At 43.5% G+C, this 18,069-nt stretch overlaps 2 protein-coding genes across 5 annotated transcripts; both read left to right on the forward strand.

The window, feature by feature from the left end:
• The first annotated feature begins 63 nt into the window (after positions 1-63).
• On the forward strand, positions 64-6,199 carry LOC115206046 (adapter molecule crk). Its single transcript, XM_029772592.1, has 3 exons — positions 64-615; positions 990-1,552; positions 3,126-6,199. The coding sequence occupies exons 1-3, from the start codon at positions 396-398 to the stop codon at positions 3,261-3,263; spliced, it is 921 nt and encodes a 306-aa protein (XP_029628452.1). The 5' UTR covers positions 64-395; the 3' UTR covers positions 3,264-6,199.
• Positions 6,200-8,588: 2,389 nt separating this feature from the next.
• On the forward strand, positions 8,589-14,129 carry LOC115206047 (14-3-3 protein epsilon). Of its 4 annotated transcripts, none has more exons than XM_029772596.1 (7): positions 8,589-8,810; positions 10,039-10,238; positions 10,485-10,591; positions 10,951-11,157; positions 11,301-11,437; positions 11,835-11,882; positions 13,113-14,129. In XM_029772596.1, the coding sequence occupies exons 1-6, from the start codon at positions 8,747-8,749 to the stop codon at positions 11,840-11,842; spliced, it is 723 nt and encodes a 240-aa protein (XP_029628456.1). In that variant the 5' UTR covers positions 8,589-8,746; the 3' UTR covers positions 11,843-11,882; positions 13,113-14,129. The 4 variants fall into 4 exon arrangements, with proteins under 4 accessions (XP_029628456.1, XP_029628457.1, XP_029628454.1 ...); XM_029772597.1 differs by having other exon boundaries at positions 13,116-14,129; XM_029772594.1 differs by lacking the exon at positions 11,835-11,882.
• The last annotated feature ends 3,940 nt before the right edge of the window (positions 14,130-18,069 follow it).

Genomic DNA, 18,069 nt, shown 5'->3' on the forward strand with positions numbered 1-18,069 from the left:
CCTTATCAACATGGACACCCTCATCTGACACGTTGCTACGTAATTTATATAAACGTCATATCCGGCTAATGGGGTCAGTTTTGTTTCCCCGGATCCGCCATTTCATTTTTTGAAGTTACTTGTGGCAAGTTACAAGAATTTATTCAAAATTGTATTGTTTTACAACTGATTTGGGTAAGTTATAATCGATATATCATTTTAATCAGGCGATCAGACACGTTTTGTACGAGGACCGGCTTGTGGATTTTAAATTGATGGGCATAAGCAAGTTGCGAATGTCGCCTATTTTCCAAACGTGTTCTCCGCGCTAAAGTTTTTGTATGAGTTGAATGCTGTTTGTGGATAAGGGGAGGCAAAGGGAAGGCCCGTGAAGCCTCGGCTTTGGAGTGGGAGTCATGGCCGGAAATTTTGACGCAGAGGACCGTGCAAGTTGGTACTGGGGAAGATTAAGTAGACAGGAGGCAGTTTCACTTTTACAAGGACAGAGACACGGAGTGTTTTTGGTGAGAGACTCAATTACAAGTCCAGGCGACTACGTGCTGTCGGTTTCAGAGAATTCCAAAGTCTCGCATTACATCATCAACAGCATCAGCAACAACCGGCAGTCTGGCGCAGGTAAGAGAGACATGTTTTGGGGCTGCGGAATAAAGAAGCCCCCAGGGTATCCGTCCTTGTGGAACTTCAATGCAACCGGATGTACAATAACGCATGCAACCCAATGATAAAAGATTAATCCAGCAAGACACTCACCGTTGATTTGGCTTTATTTGGAACATAACTTTAGATTAACTTCCTACACGTGAATCAACCAAACAGTGAAGCTTGGATTAACCAGACGTCAAATATCTAGTCGACTGCCTTTTATGGGCCATAAATGTGGTAATTCAAATGCCAATGAATAAGGCCTAATGCCTTTGGCCAGTGAAATGGTTTCTGTGGTTGTTTCCTTCTTTTCTACTCATCCCTCTTTCCCCACCCTCCTCTCCCAGGCCTAACGCCTCCACAGTTCCGTATAGGGGACCAGGAGTTTGATGCCCTCCATTCCCTGCTAGAGTTCTACAAGATCCACTACCTGGACACCACTACTCTGATAGAGCCCATCAACAAGGCCAAACACTCTTCCTTGGTCAGCGCAGGTGCTGGAGGCCCGCTGCAGCGGCTGGAAGACGAGCTCGTCCGCGCCGTCTTTGATTTCCCAGGCAACGACGATGAGGACCTTCCTTTCAGAAAGGGCGACATCCTGCGGGTTCTGGAGAAGCCTGAGGAACAGTGGTGGAATGCCCAGAATTTAGAGGGGCGTGCCGGGATGATCCCTGTGCCCTACGTGGAGAAGTACCGACCGGCCTCTCCCACCTCGGGGGGCTCTGGAGCAGGGGGTCCCGGTGGGGTGGGCTCGGTAGATGGCTCCAGTGTTCAGGGACCTCCTCTGCTAGACCCGAGCCAGTACGCCCAGCCCACACCTCTGCCAAACCTGCAGAACGGACCCGTCTTTGCCAGGGCCATCCAGAAGAGGGTGCCCAATGCCTACGACAAGACCGCCCTTGCCTTAGAGGTACCTACCCTAGCTGTGTTCCCTCGTCTCCTCTTTCCCTTTATTCATCATCTCTGTCAGATTTTGACCCTCATTTTGTCATGGATTTTCCTTTGTCAATGAGGTGCAATGAGGCTAATCATTATTGGTCTTGTAAAACATAGATTTCCTTTGGCATTATGTCAAGATTAAGGCCAGGGAATCAAATTACTTTTTTATTATGCCTTCTGTAAAGTCATAATCTAGAGAAGTCCCTAGGTTCACTCCCAGTAGGTCATTCCAAGTTATGTCTTCCATTTCCGTTCAATGCTGGAAGGAATGAAGGCGTTGGTATGTGGCCTCTGTGACCTGTTGTCTGACTTCCTCCTCAGCTTCTTAACCAGTTGCATGTCCCTCAGTGTCCCAGCCGCTAGGCTTGTTAAAACAAGGTAGTCTGGTTCATGTCCATTAGTCACCAAACAGAAGAAAACAGACCAAAACCGGGAGGGACTTTCCTGATCTTGTCCAGTAAGCAATGCTTGTTTTCTTCTTCCATTGTAAAACGTTTTGCTACGGGTGTGCCCTAATGAATACGAACCAGTCTATGGAGGGTGGTGGTCAGTCAGTGAAATCAATAGCCAACTGCTCTGAAGTTCATTAGAGAATGCTGCCAGAGGCTCCCTCCCTGACTGTCTTAACTAACTGTCCGGAAGGGGAAAGAGGCCTTCCAAAGCGGAGTTTGTTGTGGGAAGGAAATACTTTGTGTAGAGGAACATTTCCTTGAATTTCTCTAATGACATTACTCTGAGCCAGAGCAGCCTCTGGGCGACAAGCCAGCAGTCTCAGCTGCTCCTCTCTCCTCTTTTTACCTGCTTGGAGAGAAGGGAGAAGGAACAGGGAAACAGATACATGATGTTCACTTTCTGTCTTGACGGAATCAGCTACCGGGTGGAAGTAGTCTGTTTTGCCCGTCTTTTGAAATACCAAAGTGTCAGGCTACATTCTTACAAGGACAAAAAGTAATGTCAAATACTTTTTGCCCAACTTTAATATAGTTTTGGGTCCCAGAGTTTATATTTTCTATTCACCCAAGAGTCAGTCAGCACTGCGCTCCAATAATCACCAACAGGATATTTACCCCCCATGAAGGTGTTTGCCAGTGGTATGACACAGGAGGTATATAGGTTTAATGATTAGCCCCCTGCACACACTTCCTGGTCACATCTTAGTAGATGAGAGTACTTCACTCTCTTTAGAAGAATGGTCCACCTGTAATGAAGAGGCCGACAGGGTGAACCAGTAAATGGACCTCTTCAGTACTGGTTTGTGTTTAGTTGCATTGTGATTTGTTTGCGAGGCTAAATGAACTGCTGCGATACAAAGCTTCACAAGTGGCTATCTTGCTGCAACTACTGCAACAAGGTCATTACAGGGTGAACACGGTGTTCGTTGGGCACCAAGCGGACTGAAACGGCGAGCGCCTCCCTGGACTCGTCCAGTAAGAAAGGCCCATTTTTGTGTTGCGTTGAAAATCGTTTGGAAGTGTTTTCACGTTGCGTGCCGTAATGAACATGACCCAGGTCTGTCTGTTTGACGAGTCCTTCTCCTCCAACAGGTGGGCGACATGGTGAAGGTGACAAAGATCAACGTGAACGGCCAGTGGGAGGGCGAGTGCAAGGGCAAGCGCGGCCACTTCCCCTTCACCCACGTTAAGCTGCTGGACCATAATAACCCCGAGGACGAGGTGAGCTGAGAGTGGACACTGGGCGCCTTGGGCTCCTCCCATCCCTTACCCTGCCCTTAAATACACACACTCACTCCCTCTCCTGCCACCATCGCCCCTGTGCCAATCAGCAGCCTCCTCATGACCACTTCCTCTTCCTCAGTTGGTCCCGTTAGATAATCATTACGCTTGTCATCTTCACTCAGAACACCAGTATTTATACCACTTCAGCACCATGGCCAGCTCTATCAAAACACCCACACACATACCCCTTCTAAAGAAAGACAGGCCTTGTCTGATGGGGATGAGGACAGTGGCTGTGTGTTACCAAGAGGAAGAGTGTGTGGACAGCTATTCAGGGAGAGGGAACGCAAGGTAGAAATGCTCTCTTGGACTGGAATCGTACACACAGAGACCCACGGAGAAGCACTTTCTCTGACTGTCAAGGAGAGCCGTTAGATAACACTACATTGTACCCAAAACGATCATCCTCGCTACAGATCCACGACCAAGTAACTAGTAGTCTTTTGTAAGAAAAAAAATAACATATCATTATGAAATTGTTGATGACCATTACATGCTAAAATCCTGTTTTTATTTTTCTGCGTTGTTTTTCTGAGATGTAACATTGCCAGTCCACCACTATTGCGGAGATCTCATCAAATGTGTCGGCTACGTTGTCTGCTTATGGTATTGTCAGGCGCTACATCTCTGTCCTGCATTGCTTGTCTGTGTTCTTTTTAAAAAGTCTTTGACTGCTCCCCTCCTCCGAATCACTGAAACATCATATTTAAAAAAATAATAATAATAATACATTTACACACAGCTGTTAACTTTTCACCTTGTTCTTAACAGTGGAGATGCCTTTTTGTGTATGATCAGCCAGGGTCGCGCAAATGTTCTGCCATACCGTATAATACCATAGCCAAAGATTAGACTGTTAAAACAACATTTTCATGAGTTAAGGTCAATATTAGTGCGAGTTGGCTTTCTCCTTGCAAGATTCAAAACTGATTACGGTAGGATCTACTTGTTCTCCCGTTGGTTACGAGGTCAAGGCAGTGCATTGACACTGACTGTTCTCACTTTTCTGTTCTAGATTCCAGTCATCCACTACATTTTGAGAATTGATGTCTGTCCGTATTCATCAGTGTAATAGAGCGAGCAAAAAAACAACATTTTTAATTTGCGTGTATCCACAAACCACCATACTATTGCTAAGATTGTCAACTTTTGAGTGTTGTTCTCTGTTGATAAGCGATCACAGTTAAGTCCACCTGTTGACACATGACAATCTTTCCATCCCTATTATGTAGAAATAGGACAGCGTTTACACCCTGGCACAGCATCACAAATGTTACATGTAAGTAGTTTACTGTGCACAGCAGATGCATATCTCTGTTCCACTATGAATTAAACCTGTATCTGACCGTTCTTACACTTTGCACCCCACTGAATGGGCCCCTGAAATTCACTTGGATAACTTCACCTCCTAGAGTGCTTTCCCATAGATTTAGGCGGAGGTGACTTGAGCAATTGATGACCTTGTCCTCTGTAGAACTGGCCACTAGGGTACACTGCAACAGCATTAGGCAGAGAGGTTCTGGGAGAACTGAGCCTTGGCCCATGTTGAGGTTGCTGTAGGTGAAATGTGTTTTTGTTTTTTCAAAATGCAATCTTTTTTTTTTTTTACAATTAATGATCAGTTCTGACCCCTCCCCGTTCTTGCCTTTATTGTGCCAACATGTCATTTCTGCTGTGTTCATTGTCTGTGGCTTTTAAAAATATATAGTGAAGGTAATTTAGCCCCCAAAAAAGCAGCTGTGAAAAATCTAAACGCATTATCAGGGTGTGAAGTCTACAAAATTGATTATGGTAATACGAGTTGAACTCCAATGCTGTAGTACCTCGTCAAAAATACACTGGGTGCTGGCCTTAGATGTAGGTTCTTGGTAGTTGATGCTGCAAAGTCCAGATGAATAGAATATATAACCTTTTAACGATTGGATTGTCCGCAAACAAAAGGGGTTTTCCCATTGCCCACAAACTTGTACCATTTCTCTGTGTAATTGTAGCTTTCGGGCCACCTGACAAACTGTTTTATTGCCAATTTATGCCACAATCTATGTTTATGGGCAGGGTTGGGTAGGTAACTTTCTAGATGTTTTACAGTTATGAGTTACCTGTGAAATTGTAGTCAGTAATATCTTTTGGATGACTCAAACTCAGTAACATAATCTGATTACTTTCAGTTACTTTTGGAGTGCTTTCCCATTTCTAAGCATTAGAAGCAGATACAAAGGAACCATCAAATGCATTTGTGGTGACATCATAGTGGTCTCTGACTTGTGGTCAGACTCGCTCAGGTGGAACAACCTTAAACTTGCGCCTTTTTTCAATGCGGAATTGAATGTCATTGAGAAAACAGAAAGGCGTCATGATGCATTTTCTTTTTCTCGCAAACATCCTTTCTGAATTTAAAAGCAATCCAAGAAGCAATCATCTAGTTTGTCAAGACTATTTGTAAGATGGTTACAATATTTTTGCTGGTATTGTAAGTGATTACAGTTAGTTCCTTTTGTAATCAGCTACTCCAGTATTAACATCTGTTAAATCATGTCTGCTTTTTCCATTCATTTTCTCAGTGCATGCCTGTTGCTTATGTAATCTGCTCTTATTTTAATGCCTATAAATATTTTAAAGTATTGTATTTTTGTAACCCTGTGTAAGTCATTACCTTTTCATAATGGGGCTTGGTTGGCAACCACGAATGGAAATTGTGATATCACAATGTGCCAGTGTATTATAACACTATATATTCTTTTAAGACAATTGAAATTACCTTTTTATTTTTCTGTAGCATGTAATGTGTTAAGATATACATAGTAAATAAAGTCAAAGGATTGGCAAATGAAAATACTGTACCCTAGCGATCTTGTTGATTGTCATAAATTGATGAGATCAAACTGCACTGCCTTTTTTCATAATTTGGCTCACTTGTCATGCATAACATAGACCTACAAAAAGCCAGTTGCCCTACTGGTGTGTTTATTTGTATTTAAATATCCAGACAGCTGATTAATATTACTATTACAGGCCTTTCTACTAAAACTTTATCCCGGACTTGTTAAAGATGTCACAGCCAGTCTGTTTCACGTGTTTAAAAAAAATATATATATATATATTTACCCTTTATTTAACTAGGCAAGTCTGTTAAGAACAAATTCTTATTTACAATGACGGCCTACCAAAAGGCCTCTTGTGGGGACGGGAGCCTGGGATTAAGAAATATAGGACAAAACACACATCACAACGAGACAACAAACACTACATAAAGAAAGACCTAAGACGACAACGTAGCAAGGCAGCAACACATGACAACAAAGCATGGTAGCAATACAACATAACAACTCGGTAGCAACACATGGTAGCAGCACAAAGCATGGTACAAACATTATTGGGCACAATCAACAGCACAAAGGTCAGGAAGGTAGAGACTACAATACATCACACAAAGCAGCCACAACTGTCAGTAAGAGTGTCCATGATTGAGTCTTTGAAGAGATTGAGAAACTGTCCAGTTTGAGTGTTTGTTGCAGCTCGTTCCAGTCACTAGCTGCAGCGAACTGAAAAGAGCGACCCAGGGCTGTGTGAACTTTGGGGACTTTTAACAGCAGAACGGGTGTTGTATGTGGAGGATGAGGGCTGCAGTAGGTATCTCGGATAGGGGGGAGTGAGGTCTAAGAGGGTTTTATAAATAAGTATCAACCAGTGGGTCTTGCAACGGGAATAAAGAGCAGCTAGATGTTCTTTACCATTCAGCCATCAGATTTGCCACCAATGCTCCTTATAGGACACATCACTGCACTCTATTCTCCTCTGTAAACTGGTTTACAGAGGAGAATAGAGTGCAGTGCCGATCTATAAATTATGACTCCGTAATCTAGCATGGGTAGGAAGGTAATCTGAATCAGGGTTAGTTTGGCAGCTGGGGTGAAAGAGGAGCGATTACGATAGAGGAAACCAAGTCTAGATTTAACCTTAGCCTGCAGCTTTGATATGTGCTGAGAGAAGGACAGTGCACTTTCTAGCCATACTCCCAAGTACTTGTATGAGGTGACTACCTCAAGCTCTAAACCCTCAGAGGTAGTAAAGAGGGGCATTCTTCTTACCAAACCACATTACCTTTGTTTTGGAGGTGTTCAGAACAAGGTTAAGGGTAGAGAAAGCTTGTTGCACACTAAAACCTTTGTTGTAGAGCATTTAACTCAAAATTCCGGGGAGGGGTCAGCTGAGTATAAGACTATCATCTGCATATAAATGGATGAGTGAGCTCCAACTGCCTGAGCTATGTTGTTAATGTAAATTGAGAAGAGCTTGGCGCCTAGGATTGAGCCTAGGGGTACTCCCTTGGTGACAGGCAGTGGCTGAGGCAGCAGATTGTCTGACTTTATACACTGCACTCTTTGAGAGAGGTAGTTAGCAAACCAGGCCAAAGACACCTTAGAGACACCAATACTCCTTAGCCGGCCCACAAGAATGGAATAGTCTACTGTATCAAAAGCTTTGGCCAAGTCAATAAAAATAGCAGCACAATATTGCTTAGAATCCAGGGCAATGGTGACATCATTGAGGACCTTTAAGATTGCAGTGACGCATCCATAACCTGAGCAGAAACCAGATTGCATACCCGAGAGAATACTATAGACATCAAGAAAGCCAGTCAGTTGATTATTGACATGTTTTTCCAACACTTTTGATAAATGGGGCAAAATAAAAATAGCCCTATAACAGGATCAGCTTGATCTCCCCTTTAAATAAAGGACGAACTGTGGCTGCCTTCCAAGCAATGGGAACCTCCCCAGAAAGGAGAGGGGCTTGGCGATGGTAGGGGCAACAGCCTTAAATAAGCAAGGGTCTAAACCATCTGACCCAGATGTTTTTTTGGGGTCAAGTTTAAGGAGCTCCTTTAGCGCCTCGGACTCAGTGACTGCCTGCAGGGAGAAACTTTGTAGCAGGGCAGGGGGGAAAGGAGACCAGGGGCTGAACCTGTTTTTAATTCTCATGTTCGTTATGGGGGCATGTATGCTAACAATACCACTGAAAATACCAAAAACGAATCAAGCTGATTCCATACCATTTTACAGATGTTCTTGATAAGAAGATTGAGAAAGCCTTATCAAGCTTACAATTGTTTTTGTATGTGATTATGCTCACCATGATAATAATACTGTGGGTGTAAGTGTTTGGAATCCCCGAGTCACTGGTTGCCATGCCGTGTAAAAATGGGAGGGGGTTTTATGAGGAAGGGGTGATCCTCAGTGGGGGGTGATAGGTTCCCGGATTGAGATTTTCGCCATTTTTTTTTACTCCAGTACAACCGGTGGGGTGGAAACGCCACTGATCTATCCGTTGATTTCCCTGGACCCGCCGACAGATTGACCTACTAGCAGCTACTGTCGAGCATTTTTATCCATTTGTCAGTTAAACTAAACTTCGCCACTCGCAACAAAATGGGCGATCGGGAGGATTTAGTATATCAGGCAAAACTCGCCGAGCAGGCGGAAAGATATGACGGTAAGAGATACAATTGAATTATTCGATGGAGGGACATGTTCGCCGCTGTTTTTTCCCCCAGCAAGCTAACGTTAGTAGCTTCCAACATAGCTAACACTTGCAGTCACTCACCCTCCTCCCTCTTGCAGGGGCGAGGACGGTGATGTCAGTGCGCTAACGTTGGCTAGTTAGTTAGCCTGAGCTAACGCATTGGCTTAACTAGGTAGCCGTGTAACTAGCATTAATTAGCCAATACGGTAGCTATTTAACTGTCCAGATTTGTTCAAAGATATGGATAATTTAAAGAGAATACAAAATGGCGGATTATTGATGGTGCGAGAGCTAGGTAGCTAGTAAGCAAGTGGGGGTGGTAGCTAGTAAGCAAGTGGGGGTGGTAGCTAGCTAACGCGGTACAAGACTAACGTTAGCTGTGCTACAGTACCTATGTGGGGATTACTTTTCCCAAACAATGTCAGCCAATTTAAATGTATGCTACATTACTAGCTATAATCTAACATTAGATAACTATGTAAATCTGTTGGCCAGCCAAATACCCACGTTTACTAACATTCTCGTGGTCCAACGTTAGCCATAGCCTGCTATTTGGGTGTGACGTATCGAAGACTGACCTTAAATAAAACCTACCCCCAATGATAAGCAATTTTGACGTAGTTAAGTTATTGAGAGAACATGCCTGTCAATTGGCATGAAGCTGTTTTTAGATGTGCGATTACAGGGCATGATCATGTCTGTCAGATTATGGAACCCTGGCCACATGCAACTTTGATTTGCCCCGAAATAAAACCAGTAATATTTAACCCCCAAATCAAACGCGATTATTCAGACATGCCGCTCTCATTCTTGACATTGACGTGACTACCGGTTTCTTAAAGGTATGATTATGTACCTTGTTCATGCAAAATGTAAGACTACATTTTGCAGCAGATACTACCTTCCAAGATTGTATTATTAAGAACCTGTATTCATAAAGCACATCAGAGTAGGCATGCCGAGCTAGGATCAGGTCTCACCTGTCCTTAGAATCATATTTATTATGGTCGATTAGGCAAAATTGATTAGCACACCTACTCTGAGACTCTTTGTGAATACAGAAATTCTAATCTGTAACTTCAGCATAAGAAAAAGGAAAGATCTGCAATGTGAAGTCATCAAACGTTGTCCCCTAGTTTTATTTTGGATCTGATCTTTCAGCACCAATTACTTATGACTTCCACTCTGCTCCCCACAGAAATGGTGGAGTCCATGAAGAGAGTGGCCGGGTTGGATGTGGAACTAACAGTCGAGGAGCGAAACCTACTATCAGTGGCCTACAAAAATGTCATTGGGGCGAGGAGAGCATCATGGAGGATAATCAGCAGTATTGAACAAAGGGAAGAAAACAAGGGCGGAGAAGACAAATTGAAAATGATCCGGGAATACAGGCAAACGGTGAGTAAGCCCAGAAGGATGAGTCATTCTGAGTGCATTAGTGTAGTGCGGGAGAGATCTGATATGATGAGAGAGGCATTTGAGCCGCAGCACTCTTAAAGCAATATGGTAGCATTACCACTGGAGAAAATGTTGAACATTATAAAATAATTGAGGCTAATTCACCTGAATGATACCATTTGTATTGTTGCTTGTTGTGCCAGTGGTTGGTCATTCATTGAGTTATTTTTTATTTTTTTCCTGCAGGTTGAGAACGAGCTGAAGTCGATCTGTAATGACATTCTTGATGTACTGGACAAGCACCTTATTCCAGCTGCTAACACGGGAGAGTCCAAGGTCTTCTACTACAAAATGTACGAGCCTCTGCTTTTGTTGTCGATGTGTTTGTTTGGGGATAGATGGTTATTGCTGTTTTTTTAACAACCGGATTAAAACAGTATTCCACAACTCTAATGGTTCTAGAATAAGGCATAGAACAGGAATTGTGGGTCTTCCTGATAAATCAGGAAGGAATTCATGCTTTTCTGACATTTATCCTCCATTCGTTGATCATTGAAACGGACCTATCCGCTAGATGTTTTAGGTTGTCCTGGTAACAGCCCTGAGTTGGGAACGTAGTTGTTTTTCACATGGACCCCTGTTTTCACGGAGCCTTTGTATGTTTTACACCATGATGACCCACTGATTCTTCTCCGTCTTGCTTTTCCCTCAGGAAAGGTGATTACCACAGGTATCTGGCTGAGTTTGCCACCGGGAACGACCGGAAGGAGGCTGCGGAGAACAGTTTGGTCGCCTACAAAGCTGCTAGTGACATCGCCATGATCGAACTGCCACCTACACACCCCATTCGCCTAGGCCTCGCTCTTAACTTCTCCGTATTTTACTATGAAATCCTCAATTCACCCGACCGCGCGTGCAGGCAAGTACCTCGCGCGGCTCTCCTCGATAGACTTCTAATTTAGAGCTCTTATTTGGCTGTTGATCATGTGTGCTCAAACGATTCAATAAGGTGACTTATTCCCTTGATACGAGTGCGACGTAAGACCAGTGTTTGTACTGCAGGTTGGCGAAGGCTGCGTTCGATGACGCCATCGCAGAGCTGGACACGCTGAGCGAAGAAAGCTACAAGGACTCCACACTAATCATGCAGTTGTTACGCGACAACCTGACACTATGGACTTCAGACATGCAGGGAGATGGTAAGCGTGAGTGAGAGCTCACCCACCTGGATTTTTCCAATGCATGGAGGAAGTTGGTAATGTTATTAATGGAGAAATTGCTGTTTGAGTGGACATGCTCAATTCCTTCATTTCTTCCAGTCTGAGGTATACTTGCAATATTACAGCAGTTTGCCTGTGCTATTTTCTTTCTAGTATGCCCATTAAAGTTTGTGAACGGATGCTTTCCTACCAGAAAGTGTAGCACTGTGTTTCCTATAGGTGTGTGCTGTTGGTAATTCGGCTCTTTTCAGAGCTGCTGACGTGGATCATTACACAAACTCTTCAAGCCTCCCTTCTCCATCCGTCTCTAACCCCCCCCCCCCCTTCTTTAACCTTCATCTTAACGTCCATCTCCTCTCTCCTTCCATCTGTGTAGAGTCCTAAAGGAGCAAAACAGCTGTTCATTTCCCATAATCTGTACTTTGTAAGTGTTTTCTGCCCTGCCCTGCCCTGCCCTTGGTTTGAATCGTTTGTTCTGTCCCCCTTCACTATTAACTCACTGCAATGCCACTCACCCATTTGGTTTGTGTCATGGGGAAAGTTGTATGTTCACACACTGTGTCTTATGAATCCGTCTTTCTACGTAGCGATTTTTTTTTCTTTAGCGCCGGTGTATCAGTAAAGCATTTAGTTTGAAGGTAACCTGAAGCGACTGTCTTTTTCATGTTATGATTTCCACGTGTCTTGGACAGCTGACAGATTGGGGTTTTTGATACTGGTGAGGTCAGGTAAAGGACAGCTCTGTAGGCACACGGTAACGATCTTTCTCTGCGGGGCTGCGAGGTGTCTCACCGAGTTAGAACATGGGTTTGTGTGTGGAGTCTTGACGCTCTGTAGTCGCCTGATCTGTTGACGTACAGGGCTTGATCTCCGTAGCTATTGTAAGAGCCGCATATTGTGGAGACTGGAGGACTAACAGCATGGCACCAATTGTTCAGGCTGTGTGGGATATCCTGTCGTCTTTGACTGGGTGACATGCATCTACATCCAGTCCTATAATCGCTCTGTCATTCTGTCTGCCTGGCGTCCTGTAGCATGACACAACTAGACAGCTGTCTCACGAGCGACGGAATGCCAGTACAATATAGTGGCTTGTGTTGGAATAGAATATTGGGGTGCAGGTGAGTCTTGGGCAGATCTGTCGAGGGATTTAAAGATTGGATGTCACTGTGTTAACTAGATGGCTTATAAATCATGGGATGAGTAGGCTATGGGGAAATTAACAAATCAAACGCTTCTCAGCGGTAAACGGAAGTCATCTGTCAGGTTGTCGTCAAGTAGGGCCTATATAGGACGTTTCATTTGAAGGGGTTTTTAATTACTATAAGAGATGTAATTTTAATTTGATTGAAGCGCTACCGTAGTTGTTTTTGATATGGCCCACAAGGTTGTAGATGGTGGTTGACGTTTCACTGCATGTGCTAAGATGTTTGTGGCACACTGAATGAAACCACTGCTGGGCTCACTTCGGCCTGTCCACCTGTAACTTTGGAGACTGTAGGTTAAAACTGGCACAGGAGTAATGCAGTACTTCCACGGCATCTCAATATGTTTGATGTTTGAGCACTGAGTCTGATCACCTAGATTGAGGGTTGTCTCTGGTGTACATAACCTGAAAGCCCAGCCCTCACCGTCTGTTTCTCTTGTTTTCAAGCAGGTGAAGAACAGAACAAAGAGGCGCTGCAAGATGTGGAGGACGAGCCCCAGTGAGACATTACAGCCAACTTGAGACCCCCCCCCCCCACAAAAAAACTGTAGCCACCACGCCCAAGTGACCGCGGCTCTCAGCAGCTCTCTGGCCCCATGGTCTTAGAGATAATCAGTCATTGTTAATATTTTTTTTTTTTTTTTTTTTGCCCTTTAATTCAATTCAAATATAAATACCACTTAATTGAGACAATAAATACAATTTTGGAAAGGCAAAGAGTCCCTGGATTATTTTATTTTTCTTGGTACACGCGGTTCTGAAAAAAATCTTTGTTTTCATTATTGTATTGTTTTAATTTTGTTTTGTTTATGCTCTTTCCTCAATATTTTATCAGTTGCTGGATGTATTTAGAGATTTTTTTTCTTAATGTAATTACAGAAATTAACTTTTATTACTGATATGTCTATTAGTCTTGGGAGCTGTAATATTTCTGTGTTAGTGAAAGAGATGCAAATCATTAAACCTTTTTAAGGGCAAGTCTAAACAAAGTCCTCTTTTGTTGACTTAGTTGATCAGAGGAAGTTGGCAAAATTCTTGATATCCACGTGGAGCAAAATGCTTAACTTTTACACCATAGTGATTCTATTGTAATGTTTTGGATTGTACGTTGTGCTAAAATACTGTATTGCGAATACTTGCTGATTTCAGATGGTGGCTGGTAGCCGTAAAAATCCAAGGGAGCGTTGTCGCGTTAACACAGTTCTGGATTGGCTTCTGTTGCAAGATGACAGGGTTCTAAATAGATGATTTCAAGCCTGCATGAGTTAATGAATCGTTATTTTTCTGCCTCTTTCCCCTCCTTTTATATAGCTCAATGTTTTCCTTTTCTTTTAGCTTCATTATGTGTAACTTAAAACTAATTTGTACTACTGGATATCTGACTGGAGCCACAGATGGAGCATCTGTATTGTTCTTACTGAAACACAGCATGGAATTAACATTAAACAATCTAAATTAAACATACTCAAATGTCTATTGGTGTTGATTGCATCAGACGATGAATTCATGCTTGTTGATTTTTTTGACTTTTCAAAAAGCAACGGAGGAAAGCCATGGTATTGGGTGTTTTTAAACGTAGTTAGAAATGACTCACAAAATGGAAGCTTGCCTGTTGGATGTATGCCCATTTATTTTCGGTGGGCCATTAAGTCCCTGTCATTTGAGAAGCACTGGTGGAAGGTTGGAGATAAATCCCTAGGCTACTAACCAGCACAGGGCTCATGGTTGGTTGCCCCCCTACACCAAATCTCTAATCAGAGCTTTCTTTTGAAGATTTCAAGTTAAAACATTTGTAATGATGGATTGCATTGATTTGCTAGCAGTTGTCATATACATAAAGTGTTATACTTGTATACCGGTTAAGCATGTATGGCAGGGAAATATGGTGCTTTTGGAAAGTATTCAGACCCCTTGACCTCCACATTTTGTTACGTTACAGCCTTATTCTGAAATGGATTAAATACCATTTTTTCCCTCATCAATCTACACACAATACCCCATAATGACAAAGAGAAAACAGGTTTTAAGATATTTTTGCAAATGTATAAAAAAAAAAAAAACAGAAATACCTTATTTACACCTATGGTAAATTCAGTTCATTGGACATGATTTGGAAAGGCACACACCTGTCTATATAAGGTCCCACAGTTGACAGTGCATGTCAAAGTAAAAACCAAGCCGTGAGGTCAAAGGAATTGTCTGTAGAGCTCCGAGACAGGATTGTGTCGAGGCCTTTATGGTCGAGTGGCCAGACAGAAGGCACCTAAAGTCTCAGACCATGAGAACAAGATTCTTTGATCTGACGAAACCAAGATTGAACCCTTTGCCTGAATTTTTTTAAATGACGTTTTTATTATTTCACCTTTATTTAACCAGGTAGGCCAGTTGAGAACAAGTTCTCATTTACAACTGCGACCTGGCCAAGATAAAGCAAAGCAGTGTGACAAATAACACTGTTACATTGATGAATGCCAAGCATCATGTCTGGAGGAAACCTTACACCACACCTACGTTGAAGCATGGTGGTGGCAGCATCATGCTGTGGGGATGTTTTTCAGCAACAGGGAGACTAGTCAGGATCGAGGGAAAGATGAACGGAACAAAGTGCAGACAGATCCTTGATGAAAACCTGCTCAGGACCTTCGACTGGGGCGAAGGTTCACCTTCCAACAGGACAACAACCCTAAGCACACAGCCAAGACAACACAGAAGTGGCTTCAGGACAAGTCTCTGAATGACCTTGAGTGGCCCAGCCAGAGCCCGGACTTGAATCCGATCTAACATCTCTGGAGAGACAGCTGTGCAGGGACGCTCCCCATCCAACCTGACAGAGCTTGAGAGGATCTGGAGAGAAGAATGGGAGAAACTCCCCAAATACAGGTGTGCCAAGCTTGTAGCATCATACCCAAGAAGACTCAAGGCTGTAGTCTCTGCCAAAGGTGCTTCAACGAAGTACTGAGTAAAGAGTCTACTTAAGTAAATGTGATATTTCAGTTCTGTATTTTTAATAAATGTGAAGAATTTCTAAACTTGTTTTTGCTTTGTCATTATGGGGTATTGTGTGTAGATCGATTTGGAGGGGAAAAAACAATTTAATCCATTTTAGAATAAGGTTGTAGCGTAACAAAATGTGGAAAGTTAAGGGGTCTGAATACGTTCTGAACGCACTGTATGTAGGCCCACATTACAAGAATGTTTGCTTTGACACGTTTATTAAAATGAAAGGGGACAAATAAGCCTACCAACACTTATATGAATTGTCACCGTGACAGGTGACTGTAAGACCCTAACTAGGTTACAAGGGCCCTAGTCTCAACAGCCCCAGTGTCTATAAAGAAAGCCCTATCAACTCTGGTACGTGAGATTGCTTGGCCTACCACATCCCTTTGAGGTGCTGGTCTAGGTTTGTTTGAACACATCTAAGTCTTGAAATCATTAACAACAGTCTAGTCGTTGGAGGTGAAATGTCTGCCTCATCTAAACGGTCCTTTTCACAATATTCCTCCATGTCGTCTTTTCTAACAAAATTTCAGACGTATTTCCACTGTTGATAATTCAAGAGTTCATTTAAACAGTGTTAATTGGAAGTGTTGATTTTAATCTGTTAATAGTGATAACTTTCAAGAATGTAAGTCGCTCTGGATAAGAGCGTCTGCTAAATGACGTAAATGTAAATGTATATTTGCTGGTCTTTTCTTGATTGTTTCTTTTATGTGAAAGTGAACAAGTTCATGTCATTCGTATGAATGCACCCAGTGTATTTATTTTGTCATTTGACAGTTGGTTATCATGTGTCAAACACAAGACTGACTTAAACTAACGCAGAGTGAAATAATCTTTCAGACAGGGCACATGCCGCGCAGAATGACACACAGTCAAAGTGTGATTTTGCATCTGCTTTCAATCAATAAATTGTGATTCGATATAGATTTGTCCACAACTCTTTTGTAACAGGATTATACACTTTAAATGGATTTAGATTCTCACATTTCATCCCTAAACGAGTCAGTCTAACTACTGTTTCTGCTGGGTAGGCGCCTGCTGGTGGGGGTTCCTCTCAGACCATCCGCTGTGGTGGAGGAGCCACGTTACATGATGCCATTTCATTTGGATTGAAAGCAGTCCATCCCTGTCCTTATCAAACTTCTCAAAGACTCTCCTGTAGAGGTTGCTTCTTCGCTTACACACTTGACAGAAACCTGCGGAGATAGCCCTGTGGAGATAGCCCTGTGGAGAGAGGCCTGTGGAGATAGCCCTGTGGAGAGAGGCCTGTGGAGAGAGGCCTGTGGAGATAGCCCTGTGGAGATAGCCCTGTGGAGAGAGGCCTGTGGAGATAGCCCTGTGGAGAGAGGCCTGTGGAGAGAGGCCTGTGGAGAGAGGCCTGTGGAGATAGCCCTGTGGAGAGAGGCCTGTGGAGATTGCCCTGTGGAGAGAGGCCTGTGGAGATAGCCCTGTGGAGAGAGGCCTGTGGAGAGAGGCCTGTGGAGATAGCCCTGTGGAGAGAGGCCTGTGGAGATAGCCCTGTGGAGAGAGGCCTGTGGAGATAGCCCTGTGGAGAGAGGCCTGGCTGGGACACACAGAAAGACACAAGAGAATGACCTCCAAAGTCTTTGCACTTCCACCAAATGAATGAAAGATAGATCTCACATTCTGAATTCATCTGGTGCAAATCCATCCAACCCGCTCTCCAGCTGTCTGAAGTCCATTGGCAGGTCAAAGTGACATATCTCCTTGGAATGACACACCCTTGCCTCCATTGGTTGGTGTTTACCTCTGTTATTGGATGAATATGACTGTCGGGATTGTTGAAGACAGTGCCAACCCTTCAGTTAGTATTCAATGTATAATAAGGCAGTCATACAGCATTCTCCAGCTCATACAACTGTGTGCTTATGCTGTCCAGACTCCTACTCTCCTCACCGGTTTTAGGGTGACGCAGGAGCAGCTCCTTCAGTAACCCCCGGAGGACAAGACGTGTGCATACAGAGGATGCTTCCACTGAAAATCAGGTGAAACTACATTAGATATTTGAGATCAAAGGTGATCTGTTGACTGTGTATGTATATTGCATTGTGAGGAATAGAAAACAGGTAAGGCATTTGTGAAAATCGGACATTTTGGGAAATATTTTGTACTTATCATGATGATCCCAAACTGGGAATATGTCTGACCTCACCTGGGGGTCAAATATGAATGGACTGACGGGCGCAGGAGTTCTGCTGGGAATATGTCTGACCTCACCTGGGGGTCAAATATGAATGGACTGACGGGCGCAGGAGTTCTGCTGGGAATATGTCTGACCTCACCTGGGGGTCAAATATGAATGGACTGACGGGCGCAGGAGTTCTGCTGGGAATATGTCTGACCTCACCTGGGGGTCAAATATGAATGGACTGACGGGCAG

This window comes from Salmo trutta, chromosome 13 (genome assembly GCF_901001165.1).
Source record: "Salmo trutta chromosome 13, fSalTru1.1, whole genome shotgun sequence".
Taxonomy (NCBI): Eukaryota; Metazoa; Chordata; class Actinopteri; order Salmoniformes; family Salmonidae; genus Salmo; species Salmo trutta.